The sequence below is a fragment of the Sciurus vulgaris genome (assembly GCF_902686455.1).
Source record: "Sciurus vulgaris genome assembly, chromosome: 6".
NCBI lineage: Eukaryota > Metazoa > Chordata > Mammalia > Rodentia > Sciuridae > Sciurus > Sciurus vulgaris.
This window is the reverse complement of record NC_136466.1, coordinates 145,188,454-145,205,037: the sequence shown is the minus strand read 5'-3', so window position 1 is coordinate 145,205,037 and position 16,584 is coordinate 145,188,454. Positions and strand designations below refer to the sequence as shown.

General features: G+C 38.2%; 1 protein-coding gene across 4 annotated transcripts in view; it reads right to left on the bottom strand.

The window, feature by feature from the left end:
- DROSHA (drosha ribonuclease III) overlaps positions 1–16,584 on the bottom strand; it is a 120,745-nt gene that overhangs the window by 30,713 nt on the left and 73,448 nt on the right. For all 4 annotated transcript variants that reach the window (XM_079144479.1, XM_079144480.1, XM_079144482.1 and 1 more), the window contains 5 exons: positions 15,783–15,890; positions 14,969–15,107; positions 14,571–14,631; positions 1,896–1,955; positions 414–513 (listed from right to left, as the gene is read on the bottom strand). In XM_079144479.1, coding sequence (XP_079000605.1) covers positions 414–513; positions 1,896–1,955; positions 14,571–14,631; positions 14,969–15,107; positions 15,783–15,890 — 468 coding nt within the window. The remainder of the gene's footprint in view (positions 1–413; positions 514–1,895; positions 1,956–14,570; positions 14,632–14,968; positions 15,108–15,782; positions 15,891–16,584) is intronic.

The following is a 16,584-nucleotide window of genomic DNA, read 5'->3' as shown; positions in this document are numbered from 1 at the left end:
GAAGATCTATAAAGTACCCCTTGTGGATATAAACTGAAGTATTCTCTTCAAAGTTATAATTCCACTTGTTAACAAATTAATAACAAATTTAATACAGAAATACTACACAAAGGAACAGAAAGTATTACACTTCTTTTGCTTTGTTCCTATATTCCTTTTCCCCAAATGTTTAACCTTGTTCACATACATCTGTCAATTTTTCCTTACCAGTTTTCAAGGTACCTCACTGCGGAGTTCATTAGTTGCTGGTGAAATTCACAAAGGTAATAGAACTAATAAAGATGAATTCTTAAAACCCAAACAAAATACTTCTGGTCTGTAAAATATTACATCCTTAATATACTCTAAAAAGCTACTCATTCAAATGCATGAACTAAAGAACTTAAATACAAATGTTTTAGATGTTTCTATACCTTTGCTAGCATGGCAAGGTGCTGATTTTGAACAATGGCAGTCCGATAGGTTGCTAATCCACCTTCCTCCAGACTAGGAAATAAATAGTACAAATGGACACTGCAAAAAACATAAAAAATAAATATGCATCATGTAATTCTGTCTGTGGCGTATACAAATAGGGTTGGCACAGAATATCTGTGCAACAGGTATCACATGAACTGAACTAAACGGTCTCAAAGTCTTTGGACATTAAATAGCAGCACAGACTCTTTTAAGGTGCTGGAAACCATAAGACACCATTCACTTCTATTTCCCCTTTATTTCTGTTAAACGTTATCTCTGAAATCTGATGATGACCAAGAACTGAACACACTGTCACAGTTTTATGTCTACTAAGAGCAAACATATCTGAAACTCTGAAACTGGGGATTGGGGATATGGTTCAGTGGTAGAGCACTAGCTTACTATGAATGAGGCCCAGTTCAATATCCAGCACTGAGAAAACAAAAATAAAGTTACTCCATAGTTAAGCATCCTTGGGTTCAATCCCTGGCAATCCTTGCTCCACAAGTTACTGAAACTCTGAAAACAACTATGTCTCCCAGCTGGGTATTACAGGTGGCCTCTGAAGAGAATCCAAGAAAGCCCTGAGCAGGGCATACAGTGGCATACAGGGCTAGCTCTACTGTCAGGATGAGCTAAGGAAGCCCATCAGAAAAGTGTGGGACCTGGATAGAAGACCACACAGGAAACTAGCTGGACCCCAACTGTAGCTGCTCCCTCCTACATCGCCCAGCATTTGACACGATCCACTGTGGATCAGGACGGCTAAGCACAGTTAGTCTTAGAGGATTAGGGAGTAGTCTTTTCTCCTCATTGTGTCATTCCTGTGAAAAGAAGTGACCCAAAGAGAATAAAAATAGCTCAAAATAGTTCCCAGAGAAACGTGTGTCTCTTCCCTTTAAAAGAAAGATTATGTGAATATGAAAAAACAACATGCACTTTCCTACCCCTACCTTTAAATTAAGATTCCTAAAACACTTCTGAAGATACACACATACATACACACACAATCTAGTCATTAAAATTACTTGTAAGCTTTACTTCCCTTGAGATCAGAAAGAGTGAGAAAGGGATCAAAGACAAATCCTGAAAGATGAAATGACATTTTAAAATATCACCCTTTTCTTTTCAAATTGAATATAAGCTCTGAAGCATCTAGACCAAGACCAGCTGATCTCCTGCGGCTGTAAGCAACTTTAACATATGCTTGACAGGACACAGACCCGGCCTTTCATCTTGTAATCTCACTCATTACAGCAGCAGCAAGCGTGAGTTGTCAGGGCAAGAGCCACCGACATGCAGCTTTTAAGCGCTACAGAAGACACAAAATTCACGGGGCTTCAATGCCTTGTTTGGCTAATTACAAAGAAGGTAATGTAATAAGTATGTTACCTACAAAATGTAATTACTGGAGAACTGTAAAAAAGCCTGCTTACCTGGTCAGGAACTCTACAACAGCATCACCCAGAAACTCCAACCGTTCGTTGTGATTAATCCTATAATGAGAATTTAAAAGATCATTTAAAACAGCATACTTTCTTTCCCTCCTCTCTTCTAAAAAAGGAAACATAAGGGTCAGCTCCTTCAGCAATGGAACACTGTGCCTTATTACTCAATCAGGAGGAATAACTACCATCCTAGCCAAAGGCACAGGCAGTGGGAAGGCATTCCTTCGTACTATGTGGTTCAGGGTATCTAACCTATGTGTGCAACTCCTGGGAACCAGGCTCAGGACATGCAGAGAAGTCACAGTGACACTGTACTAATTGTATCTCTGTACTACTCTCAGGTGAATAAAGAAAGGAGAATGCAATCTAGTGAGAGTTAGAATTGACCACTGAAAAGTTTGTTTTGACTCCATGTTTTCAAGATTTCTTCCATCACCCAAACTCTAAACTCAATCCAGTATGCAAAGTCCTTCAAAACCAGTTAATCCACCTTTACCATCTCATGACCACTGTTATCCTTGCCCACCTATGCTCTGGGCTCCTGCTTCGAACTGCCTACTACTCTTTGGAGAAGGCATCCCCTAAAATATTTGGTGCCTCTCGTCAGGTCAGGCTCTCTGCACCCTAGAACTTTCCACTCACTACTCTGTATACCTAGCCACGCTGAACATCTACTCATCCCTAAAGACCTTGAGAAAGTATTTTCTTCTCTATGAATTCCTATCTGGTGTTTATTGTCAAAATTAACACTTTCCCTTTAGTGCACAGATCACACTTTATTTATGTATTAAATTATATGATGAAGTCACATCTTACAGACTGTTAATTTCTTCTGAGGTATCAGACTGAAGCAACCAGGAAGATGGCCCATGGGAAACTTCCTTCTGCCTCTCGGCAAACCCAATCTCTCCCTTCAACACTAACATGCTTCTTTGGTGAGCAGAGATGTGCCATGATCTGATTCAGGTTTTCAAAAGGCCTCCCTGGCTGCTTTGCAGGAAAAAGAAGTACCAGAAAGGGTACTACCATCCCAAGGAGACATGGGGTGCTTGTGCTGGGAAGGTGACAGTGGAGGAGAGGAGGCACAGTTAGATATGGGGAACATTTTGAATTTACGGCAGAAAAGAATGGTTACTAGTCAAGATCAGGAAGCTAAAAACAATGAAGGTCAAAGCCTAGAGTTCACTTACAGCAATGGGGTGAAAAGTGGTGGAGCTACTATGCAGGGAAAGACCAAAGCAGAGCAGCTTAGGGGGACACACAGGAAATGCACTTCAGATATTCTGAAATGCCCACAAAGCTCCCATGTGGAAAGATCCAGTCAAGAGCTGGGTGTGTTAACCTACTCTTCATGGGTCAGCAAGGACAATGCTAGTAGGGTCTTCAGGAGAAGCCAGTGTTAGACAGGACTTGGCGATGAAATGGATGATACAACTTGGTTGAAAATGCAGCTGCAAAAGAGAAAGGGTCCCAGACTGAACCAGGAGACTGTCAAGGTTTCAAGGCCAGGAAAGCAGAGAGAAGTCAGAAAGGTAGAAGGCTGACCAGGGAGGCGGAGGAAATGAAGGTCAGTGCATCACCCTTCAGCCAGGAGACAAGCTGCACGAAAGATGGTAGGCCAGGACAATGTTGCAGATTCAGGTCAGATGGGGACAGAGCAATATTTCAGTCACATGGAAGTCACTGGGGTCACTGATGGTCCATCTGTTAGTTGGTGGACTGTTTTAGTCAGTTTTTTTTTTTTGCTGCTGTGACTAAAAGACCTGACTAGAACAATTGTAGAGGAGGGAAGTTTATTTAGGGGCTCAAGGTATTAGAGGTCTTAGTCCAAAGAAGGTCAGCTCCATTCCTTGGGGCAATATAGCAGAACATCATGGAGGAAGAGTGTGGCAGAGAGAACTAGTTGACATGGTGATCAGGAAACAGAGAGAGAGTCCACTCACCAGAAACAAATATATTCCTAAAGCTATGTCCCAATTACCACCTCCTGTAGCCATACCCTACCACTTCAGTTACCATTCAGTTAATCCCTAGCAGGGGGTTAAATCACTTGAGTTAAGATTCTTACAACCCAATCATTTCTCCTCTGAAGCTTCTTGCACTGTCTCACACACGAGCTTTTAAAGATACCTCACATCTAAACCATAACATAGACACAAACCTAATTCGGGCCATCAAGACCTTCTCTACCCATTGCACCCACCACTTAATCTACCTTCAACAGCAATTTCCAACCCCAAGCTGACCAACCTTCACACTGCACCCTGCGCCCACACCACACACTATGCTTGCTCCTTTCCTTGCTCCCTCTCCCAAATCCTGCCCATCACTACAGATGCCAGTTAACTCCCACCATCCCACCTCCATCCCCACAAGATGTAAAGGGTTAGCACTCAGGCTGGGGATAGAGTTCAGTGGCAGAGGGCTTGCCTAGCACGTGCAAGGCCCTGGGTTCTATCCCCAGCACAAAAAAATAATTATAGGTTCTTTGACAAATTTTTCTTATTCTTACAGAATATACACTAGACGTTAAAGGACATTTTCCTTTTTGCTGCTACTCCACTAGCCAAGAATAACTAAAAAGTTCCACAGTGAAATATAAAATGTTGTTTTTTTTTTTTAAAGAAATTTATTTTAGAAGCTACTCAGTACTGAGATTTTGCATTCTGTCAAATGTACCTGAACTCCAAAAAGTATCTACCACCATTCCTGGAGAAAGCAGCGAGGAATGGGGGCACTCTTAACATTACGATGATGCAACCCCTAATTCCCTTTGCTATTATCAAGAAACTTAACAATGTACTATTACAAAAAGAAACAGGCTCCACATCATGTACAACCACAAGAATGGGAATTTACAGTCCATGTATATCTAAAAAGAACAAATTAAAAATATATACTCATGTATATCTAAAAATAATTTAAAAAGAAAAAAAAAAGAAATGGAGTTTTTAAAAAGAAAAAAATTATATTACCTAATTCTTTTTCATTAGCCAGTAAAATAAAAATGTATTTTCTGTGGCGGAGATTTTATCTGCTTCCTAACAGATCTAAGTATTATACAGCAAAATCCAGTTAATATAAAAGCAAGAAAACCTGGCAGGAGGCTGGGGGTTGAGGGGACAAACCACATTTGGGGACTGTCTTATACTTTATGGAAGACTAATAAGACATCTAGTCAAAGAGTAAGAGCTGCTTGAAGTCATATACTATCTTAAGTGAAGTTATATAGACAAAGGTTTTACCTTAATTTCTTTGATAACATTTATGGAGACAAGAACTATGTCTAGGATTTTAATGACCACAGTCTTAGACTGTTATTCAGTGTGTTAAAATACAAGGTCACAGTTCTAAACAGGTTTATTCAATAATGTGCCTGCCATTCATTAAATAATTTGCCCATATCCAGGATATGTTTTTCTATATGTACATTATGATTAAATTCTGGAATAATCACCAAACCAAAATGGTGATTAAATTTCACTTTATTCTTACACCAGGCAACTCCTAACCCACTGGTTTATGTAAAAAAATGGACTGTGAGCAGCTAGTTCTCAAAGCAGTGGCAAGTCTTTTGTTCCTTCTTCCACTGTTTGTACTGTTTTAACCACATGCTTTATACTCACTAGCAAGCTTCAAGATGAGATGTCTGCTGAGGAGTAACCCATTTGTTTCTAAGAATTTATTACATTTATATAGCAAAATTTTTTTTTCAAAATGTCAAAGTACTTTTTAAACCCCACTGTAACAGTAAGTGCGGTAAGGTGCCATTTACTCCATGGAAAGACATCTTGACACGGGTCGAGTCCAAGGGTGACTGCTGAAGTGAGAGTACAGACAACGTTTTCTCACCTTTGAATTTCAACCCTCAAGCGTGACTGGTATGGTAAAGCTACAAGGGACAGTGGGAGTCAGTGGAACCTTCTATCCAATTCAGGAACTCCTGCTCATTGCATCTATCTAGATATACAGGGGGAGAAGTTATAGCCCTACTGTACTTTTGGGTCCCATGTGAAGGATCTCTTGAGAATTAACTTGAAACATCTAAATCAGCAAATCCACTAGTGGAATTTACTTATATTAAATGCATGTTATTATTGTATTTTTAATGCAAAATACTTATGTATATCTGCCTGAAAATATATAGTCAGCCCTCAGTATCTGAGTTTTGCATCTGTAAATTCCAACAACAAATTGAAAATAATCCCCCCCAAATTACATCTGTACTACATAAGGCTTTTATCTTGTCATTATCCCCTAAATAGTAGAGTATAACTACTATTTACAGAGCATTTGTATTATATTAGGTATTAAAAATAATCCAGAGATGATTTAAAGGAGGATGTACATAGATTACATACCAATACTATGCTGTTTTATAGAAGGGACATGAATATCAGTGAATTTCTGGCTCCCATGGTGGGGGTGGGAGCTGGAACAAATCCCCCCAAGAATACAAAGGATGACATTTGTAACTGCCATTTCCTTAAATATGTAGACATTAATCAATAGTCCTAATAAATCTCTCTGTTGGCCCAGTAGATTTTTACATATTATATCTGGTAATGACTCTACCAATCTGAAACAAAACTGAAAACAAAACAAACCAAGGCTGCTTGATTTTTAATTTTCCCCTACCACTCTCTCCAGGCCCCTCCTTTCCAAAGGTCTTACAGATAATACATGAATTACTTGAATTCCATCAAATGCCTAATCCTGCAGAACCCTTTGGTGGTGATATTTCATCACAATTTGCATGAGTTAAATATAACTATACAAATGAGATTATACATGGTTTCAACAGTGACACTTTTTAAAATTTTGGGTAGCATATTTGCTTGAGAGGATACCTTTATAAAGCTTAATTATTTTATAGTTTTGATAGGCTATCAAAATTTATTCATTAAGTTTTTATGCCTTTCTATAAATTCTAGCTGACTTCAAATCAGATTAAACGAGACACTAACTAGCCATTTAGACCTCCAATGACCATTACCCTTAATGACCCAGTTTCTCTCTTTCTAGTCTATAAGTAAATAGCCTCAGATAAAAGCAATATTGAGATGGCATTCCTTCCTTTAATACTTAATTACTGAGTGCCTGCTCTGAAGAAGGTACTGGTTGGTTATAGAAAGGGAAGAAGGGAAGGGGACAAAAAAAAGTAGACCTTCAAAATATTTATAGTCCAATACAGGAAATCAGCTCCACACACAATCATGGTACATGAGAGAATGTATACCAGAAAGTAAACACCAGCAGAACTTGAGCAGGATGTCACAGACTGCACGGGCATTCCAGAAATGGCTGAAATGATAATCTGCATGGGGGTGGACAGCCACAGGGGAAAGAGAGATGTGCCTGGAAAAGTGGCCTGGGGTCAGGTCATGGAGCTGGGGCTGCCAGGAGGGATGGCTCAGCCTTTATTCAGTAGGAGGAAGTTTCAAACAGGTTATGGCTAAGAATTAGAATAAAGGCACCAAAAAGAACAAGATGCCTGATGGCAGAGGCAATGTGGCAGCTCTGGCAGAGTACAGCCACTAATGATACTGGAGGATGGGTGGAGAGGGGAGGGGGTCTAGAAGAGTTCAGTCGAAGCCCTTCCCCTCGGTCCTCTTGCTTTCTATCTCTGTGCTTTTATGAGAGTCAGAAACAGGTTTCCCATACAACCTAATAGTTCTCCCTCCTTCTTCTTGCCTGCAGAGATGGTCTAACCACTGATTCTTAGAATTTTAAAATCTGCTTCAAAGATAAACACTTCTAAGAGCAGAGACCACAGCATCCCATTTTATAACAGCAACTAAGAAACAAACAGGGAGAGGGCAAACAGTTTAAAGTCAACTCAATTATTCAAGCTCACAGTAAAAAACTAACCTATAATCCCTAAACAACTGCCAGATCTATCCTAAGCCTCTTGGCAGTTTTGTATGTTCTGCTTTTGATCTTCACTGAAGCACTTATCAGAGTCCCTCCTTTATTAAGTTATTTATGTTTCTAGAATTCTCACCCTACTCCAGGCAGTCACACCTCCTGGTTAGTGGGGGCTTTTGTCTTATTAGACTTTGGAGCTCCTAAAATACCTACAAACTGCCTCAAACTAAAAAGGCTCTGGATAAATGTCTGTTGAGTTAAATTTGTGAGAAGCTTAAGTCCAGCTTCCGGCACTGTCCACAGCTGCAGGCTGCTAGTAGCAGCAAATAGCAGTTGACCCTGTTAGTGGAGGCTAGGAGGCTCTTTCTTTAACAGACACCTGGGTCAAGTCTGCATCAGCAAAAACAACATTCTCATGGCAAGAAGCAGCAGAGGACAGAAGTCAAAGGACAGGAGAGTATTTGTTCTCTGATATCATTTTCAAAATGCTTAAATTCAGAAACGACATAATTTTGGAGATATTAGCCCCTCTGCCACAGTAAGAAAGCCCTCTCTCTGAGTTTCAGTTATGCTAAGCAAGAGCTATACCACTGAGCCACACCCTTCAACCAAAGTCCTCTCTTGGCTAGGAATGTGGCTCAGTAGTAGGGCATTTGCCAAGCAGATACCAGGCCCCATATTCAGGCCCCAGTACCACAAAAGAAGAAGGGGAGAAAATAAGCATCACTTTTTAAAAAATATGTTTGTAGTCACTGATGGACCTTTATTTTATTCATTTATTTATATGCGGTACTGAGAACCAAATCCAGTGACTCACACATGCTAGGCAAGTGCTCCACCACTGAGCCACAACTCCAGTCCCATAAGCATCACTCTTTTTTTATTTTTTTATTGTAAACAAATGGGATACATGTTGTTTCTCTGTTTCTACATAGAGTCAAGGCGTACCATTTGTGTAATCATAGATTTACATAGGGTAATGTTGTTTGAGTCATTCTGTTATTTTTCCCTTCCCCCCACCCCAAGCATCACTTTTTTTTAAATTTATTTTAATTAAAAATCATAAATTTACATAGGGCAATATTGTTTGATTCATTCTGCTATTTTTTCCCTTCCCCCCACCCCTCCCACTCCTCTTTTCCCTCTATACAGTCCTTCCTTCCTCCATTCTTACCACCCTCCTTATCCCTAACCCTAAACCTAACCCTAACCCTAACGCTAACCCCTCCTACCCCCCATTATATGTCCTCATCCGCTTATCAGCGAGATCATTCGTCCTTTAGTTTTTTGAGATTGGCTTATCTCACTTAGCATGATATCCTCCAATTTCATCCATTTGCCTGCAAATGCCATAATTTTATCATTCTTCATGGCGGAGTAATATTCCATTGTATATATATGCCACAGTTTCTTTATCCATTCATCAACTGAAGGGCATCTAGGTTGGTTCCACAATCTGGCTATAGTGAATTGAGCAGCTATGAACATTGATGTGGCTGTATCTCTGTAGTATGCTGATTTTAAGTCCTTTGGGTATAGGCCAAGGAGTGGGATAGCTGGGTCAAATGGTGGTTCCATTCCAAGCTTTCTGAGGAATCTCCATACTGCTTTCCAAGCATCACTCTTAATAGAGCAAAAATTCATACTGTGAAATTTGAATGTTACCATCAAAACAAGTAATTTATCTGGGCATGATGGTGCATGTCTGTGACTCAGTAGGCTGAAGCAGGAGGATCACAAGTTTGAGGTCAGCCTCAGCAACTTAGCAAGACCCTATCTCAAAAAATTAAAAGGACTGGGAATATGGCTCAGTGGTGAAGCACCCCAGGGTTCAGTCTCCAGTACCAAACCAAAACAAAACAAGAAACAAAAAGATGTAATTTACATACCAACAACTGGGGTAGTATGAGACAAAGATGATTTAAACCCGTATTTTCATCGCTGAAAAGTATGGTGTGCGTTGCCTTGTTAAAGGGGTGAGCAAGGTCCCCTTATTAATATGCAGAACTGGTGATCTGGACACTCCACAATGGAATAAGATAAAAATGAAACCATGGTCATAGTATTCCTGAGGGTGTGACTCAGGACTCTTTTAAGTAGAGACAGTTTTCTGATCTTAGACTCTTAAAAAACACCCTGGTAAGGCATATGTTCAACTTCAAACCAGAATTTTAAAGCTCCATGCTATCTTTCTTTTCACCTTTTGAGTAGAGAGGAAAAATGGCTTAGTTCATGACAATATCAAAAGAGAGCAACTTGAGGCCAATTTAAAAAGGAAAGTGGCATACAAGTTGAGCATCCCTAAGCCAAACATCCAAAATTGATAATGCTCCAAAATCCAAAACTTGTCAAGCTTAATATTAGTGCTCAAAGTGGTTTGGATTTTGGAGCATTTTGATTTTCCAATTAGGGATTTACGAGTGATTAAAATCAATGAAAATATTATAAAATACAAAAAGGCCAAAATCTGAAACACTTCCTCTCCTAAGCATTTCAGATAAGAGATTTTCCACCTGCTGAAGAAAAATGCATAAAGGAAGCTGTGTGGTCATTCTAGCAATTCTTTTAGCTGTGGAGGCCAGGTATTGGCTGAAGCAACTGCCTCAACTGTCACTTCTAATCCTACTCCACCTGCTTTAATCCATTTAGTCTGAATACCCACAACCACAGCTATTCAACATTTCACCTTCCTATTTAAAACAAGAAAGTGGCCTCAAATAATCTCCTCTATTGACTCAAAATATAACCTGCTGATCTTCACACAAAATTAATTCTCCTGCTAGACACCTAAGAGTCTCTTCCATCAGCCCTTTGATTTCACTCAATTTTCAAGGGTGCTAATGAGTTTATACAGACCTCACCCATTTTTCTTCCCAGATCCTTTAGGGACTCGAGGCCATGCAAAAGTGAGAATTTTAATATATAAAGATATCTTATAAAAATCAAGAAATAAAACAAGAAAAGCAAACCTATAAAATTTCTCAGCTCACTCTGTGAGGACAGTATTACCACAACAATAAAACAAGACAAGAGCCAGATGTAATGGCATATGCTTGTAATCCCAGCAACTTGTGAAGCTGAGGCAGGAGGATCACAAGTTCAAGGACAACCTCAGCAACTTAGCAAGACCCTGTCTCAAAATAATCATCTGGGTTTGTAATTCAGAGGTTAAACATCACTGGGTTCAATCCCCAGTACCAAAAGAAAAAAAAGACCTCACAGGAAAAGAAAACTATAAATGAATATCTCTTATCTAAATAGACACAAAAATCCTCAGCTAAACACTAACCAATTGAATTCAGCAGCATATACAAATGATTATATACTATAATCAACTGAGATTTATCTCAGGAAGGCAAGGTTGGTCTGACATCCCCAAATCAATTACTATATCAATTACCACTATCAGATGAGTAGAATAAAAGAAAAAATGCATGTACATGATTATCCCAATATGGAAAAAGCACATAACAAAACTAAACACCCTTTCGTGATATTGTGATAAAAACACAATAACCAGGAATAAATAGAAGATAAATTCTTCAATCTGTTAAAAGCCTTTTGTGAAAAACTCTCAACAAACATCATTTTCAATCATGAAAATACCCCTAAAACTAGAAGTAGTCAAGAATGTGCTATTAATACCTCTGTTAATATTGTATTAGAGGCTCTAGCCAGAGCAACTAAAAAGCACCTGATTGGAAGGAAGAAATAAAACCGTCTCTAGCAGGAGATGATATGATCACATATACAGAAAATCCTAACGACTTTCCAAAAAATATTAGCACAGTAAACAAGATCAGAAAGTTGCAGAACACAACATCAACATATAAAAATCAATTATTTCTGTATACTTCATAAAGAAGACTTAAATAAATGGAAAGACATCCCACTTTTCTGGGTCAAAAAACTTAATTTCAAGATAGTTAACTATTCTGAAATTGATTTATAGATTCAACATAATCCCTAACAAAATCCCATGCAAATCCTGTGGAGAAATTGACAAGATGATCCAATAATTCATGTAGAAACAACGGATCTAGATAGTTAAAACTACCTAGAAAAAGAACAAAGTTGAGAAACTCATATATCAAACTTTGAAACTTACTTCAAAACTATCACAATCAAAACAGTGAGGAACTGATATCAAGACAGACATAGATCAATGCTTACTTCATATTAGGCAATGGTTTCTTAGACATAACACCAAAAGAACAAGCACCAAAAGAAATAATAAAGTGGACATCATTAAAACTTCTGGGATATGATCAAAGGATATGATCAGAAAAATAAAAAGAATTTCTAAAATGAGAACTTTTATTTTGGGCAAATATGTCTTATATGTGGAATATATAAAATATTATTATAATTCAATGCTAAAAAATAACCCCTTTAAAAATGAGAAAAAGGATCTGAATAAATATTTCTCCACACATGAAAAGATGCTGAACATTAGAAGCCATCAAAAAAATGCAAATCAAAATGACAATGAGAGTATTCTGGGCTGCTCTGTGGTGTGAAACCAAGAAAGCAGACAAGCAGCTGCTCTGCAAGGTGAGTAAACAAAAAAAGGGGGGGTGAGGGAGACAGCCTCTTCAACAAATGATGCTAGGAAAACCGGAAATCCATATGTAGCAAAATAAAAGTAAACCCCTCTCTCTCACCCTGCACAAAACTCAACTCAAAGTGGATCAAATACTTAGGCACTAGAACAGAGACCCTGAATCTATTAGAAGAAAAAGTAGACCCAGATCTCTACCATGTCAGCTTAGGAACTGACTTCCCTAACAAGACTTCTAAAGCACAAGAAGTAAAATCAAGAATCAATAAATGGGATGGAATCAAACTAAAAAGCTTCTTCATAGCAAAGGAAACAATCAATAACATGAAGAGACATCCTACAGATGGGAAAAAAGTCTTTTTTACACACCTCACACAGAGTACTAATCTCCAGGATATATAAAGAATTAAAAAAACACCAAAAAAAAAAAAAAAAAAAAAAAAAAGACAACCAAATAACCCACTTAATAAATGGGCAAAAGAACTGAACAGACACTTTACAGAAGATATACAATCAATCAACAAATACATGTTCATCATCTCTAGCAATTAGAGAAATGCAAATCAAAACTACACTGAGATTCCATCTCACTCCAGTCAGAATGGCAATCATCAAGAATACAAGCAACAGTAAATGCTGGCGAGGATGTGGGGAAAAAGGTACACTCATTCACTGCTGATGGGACTGCAAATTGGTGCAACTACTATTGGTGCAACCACTATGGAGATTCCTTAGAAAACTTGGAAAGGAACCACCATTTAATCCAGTCATTCCACTCCTAGGTTTATACCTAAAAGGACTTAAAATCCATATACTACAGTGAGCAGCCACATCAATGTTTACAGCAGTTCAATATACAATAGCTAAATTATGGAACCAACCTAGTTGCCCTTCAACAGATGAATGGCTAAAAAAATTATAGTGTATATGCACAATGGAATATTGATCAGTCTTAAAGAAGAATAAAATGGTGGTATATGCCAGTAAATGGATGGAGCTGGAGAATATTATGCTAAGTGAAATAAGCCAATCCCAAAGAACCAAATGCCCAATGTTTTCTCTGATATGTGGATGCTAATTCACATGGCAGGGGAGAGAACAGAGGTATTTTGGACTAGACAGAGGGGAGAGAAGGGAGGGGAGGGGACATGGGGGTAAGAAAGAGGGAATAAATTGGACATTAACACCCTATGTGCATATAAGATTAAATGACCTGTGTAACTCTACATCATGTACAACCAGACAAATGAGAAGTTATACTCCATTTATGTATGATGTGTCAAAATGCATTCTACTGTCATGTATAGCTAATGAGAACAAATTTTAAAAAATTTAAAAAATTTTAAATTAACAATAAAAAAAATACCATGAGATAGTACTTATACTCATTAGGATGGCTAGAATTAAGAAAAGATAATAACAAGTATTGCAAGGATATAAAGAAAGCACTGATATACTGATGCGGGGAATATAAAATGGTACAATCGCTTTGGAAAATAGTCTGGCAGTTCCTTAAATATGAACTGGTTACCATATGACCCAGCAATTCCATTTCTAGGTTTATGTTCAAGAAAAATCAAAGCATATGTTCACACAAAATGTGTACACAAATACAGCAACATTATTCATAATATCCAAAAATTAGAAACAACCCAAATGCCCATCAACTTATGAATGGATAAATAAAATGTCGTACACCTTTATCATGGGATATATTTGGCAATGAATTTGATACATACCATAACATAGATAAGAGTTAAAAACATTATGGTAACTAAAATAAGTCAACCACAAAGGACCACATACTGTATGACACTACAGGAAATGTTCAGAACAGGAAAATGCACAGAAACTAAAGATAAACTGGTGTTTGTCTAGAACTGGGAAGGCTGAGAGGACACAGGAAGTGACTATTCACAGACACAGGGCTTCTTCTGGGGGTGATGAAAATGTCCCATTATTACGGAGTAGTCATAGTTGCACAATTTTGTGAACATACTAAAATCCACTAAATTGTATACTTTAAATTGGTAAACTGTATAGCATATGTATTACTTTTCTCAATAAATGATTTTTAACTAAATTTTTTGTAGTTGTAGATGGACAGAATGCTTATTTCGTTTGTTTCTATATGGTGCATAAGGATCGAATCCATGCCTCTCATGTGCTAGGCAAGCACTCTGCCACTGAGCTACAGTCCCAGCCCTCAATAAATGTTTTAAAAACTACTTTACCTTGAAGGAGTTGGATCATCTTGGCCAAGGCGTGACATAATATTTATTAGGGTGTTAATTCCTATATTAAAAAAAAACATACACACACACATAAAGATCATTAGAAGTATTCTAGGACCATCATATGGCACATAGAAAATGTTCTCACTCCAACTTGACTTTAAAAGGCTTAATATCTGCATATCTAAAAGTCTGATAAACAATTATTTAAAACACTTGGTAAAAAGATTTTTTTAAAAAAATTCATCTATCTTGATTATAATGCTCTGCCCAAAGTGAATAACCTAAAATTATTAAAAATGGATCAGGAAGCACTGGAGAACAAGAAGATTAAAAAGTCAGTCAGAAAATACAGGGTCAAAATCTTAGAACAGAATCTCAGAGTCATCCAAACAAACCTTTTTTCCGCATGTGCATGTGGTGAACTTTTCTGTCTCCATATTTGGGCTGTCGAATTCCACAGTTGGACAAAGAATTCCTGGCATGATCAGGATTCATTCCAAAATTTAAATGATGACTCGGATGAGTCATAGCCAGCTAAAATTTCAATGAAATAAGTTCAAGACTTAAAAACTGAGCACAGGAACACCATCTTTAGATCATCCTGAATAAAAGGAGAAAGCTGCTATCCAGTCAATTTTATGAAGGGTGGGGGGAATACTGGGATTGAGCTCAGGAATGCTTTACCACTGAGTCACATCCCTAATCCTTTTTATTTTGAGACAGGATCTTGCTAAATTGCTTAAGCCTCAATAAGTTGCCAACACTGGACTCAAACTTGCAATCATCCTGCCCCAGCCTCCCAAGTTGCTGGGATTATAGGCATGTGCCACCGCACCCAGCCCCAGTCAAAGTTTTAATGTTGATCATTTCATCCTCCACAATCAAAATTTCTAGAACTCAGGCACAAGCCCTCTTCTAAGAAGAGGGCTTTCAGAGAATCACAACACTCAGTACCTAGAAAGAAGAGGTAAAAAAAAAAGGAAACAATGGAAGAAGGCTCAGGATTGAAGGCAGATTTTAGCATGAGCCTATTTCTGGAGGGAGAACCTCAAATAAACATGAGAGGAAGGATTTGAAAGCAACAGAGGCAACCAAGGTAGGACAAAAATCCTTATCACCTCCCAGAAAAAAGCCTAATGCACCATTTCAAACCTGCAAGATAACTTAGTTATATTTTATTAGGGGAGTTCACAGGAGAGCAATTCTTACCTGTAACAGACAGCGATCCTGGAAAGTATATCCTATCAACTTGTCCAGGTGCATCAGGCATTGGTGGTAGCGGATATGATGGGTCAAAACAGGCAGCATCATTGCATGCTAGGAAGAAATGCTTCAGTATGTTTAACCCTATAAAAATGCTTTACTTATGTTACAATAAACAAGAATAATTTTCACATGCTAAATTCCATCTTATGAAATTCTGAAACAGTTTAGTGGGTGCATGGCATCCTGGAGAATCATCCACAAGGGGTAGCATACTGCAGTTGCTATGAAGAAATCATGGTAGCACTGGAACCAGAAGACCTGGGTCCAAATCCCGTTCTGTCACTGTGTGACTTGGGGCAAATTATTTTACCTCTCTACCTCAGTTTCCATGAATAGGAAAAGGGTTGAAGGAGCAAATACAAAAATCTCAGAACAAGGTCTGTTAGCCCTTATTCAAGTAGGGCAGCTCTGGTTCTATCTTATTCAGCAGGGCAGCTTTGACTGAGGCACATGCATTTCTGTGCCTCCTTGTTTCTAATCACAAGGGAATGGATTAGGACCCATTGTTCTTTAGGGTGAAGACACTTTTTTGAGAATTGAAGGAAAATGACTTTCCTCAGAAAAATGCCCATATATACAAACATGCAAAAGTTATACACAATATTAATGTGCTCACAAATACTTAAGTCCCATCATTATCTTTTAGGTAAAGAACCTCTGAATCAGGTAATTTCCAAAAGCCACTCTAGGTTTAACATTTAATGATCTAACATTCCAAAGACAACTTTTATAAAACCATCAAATA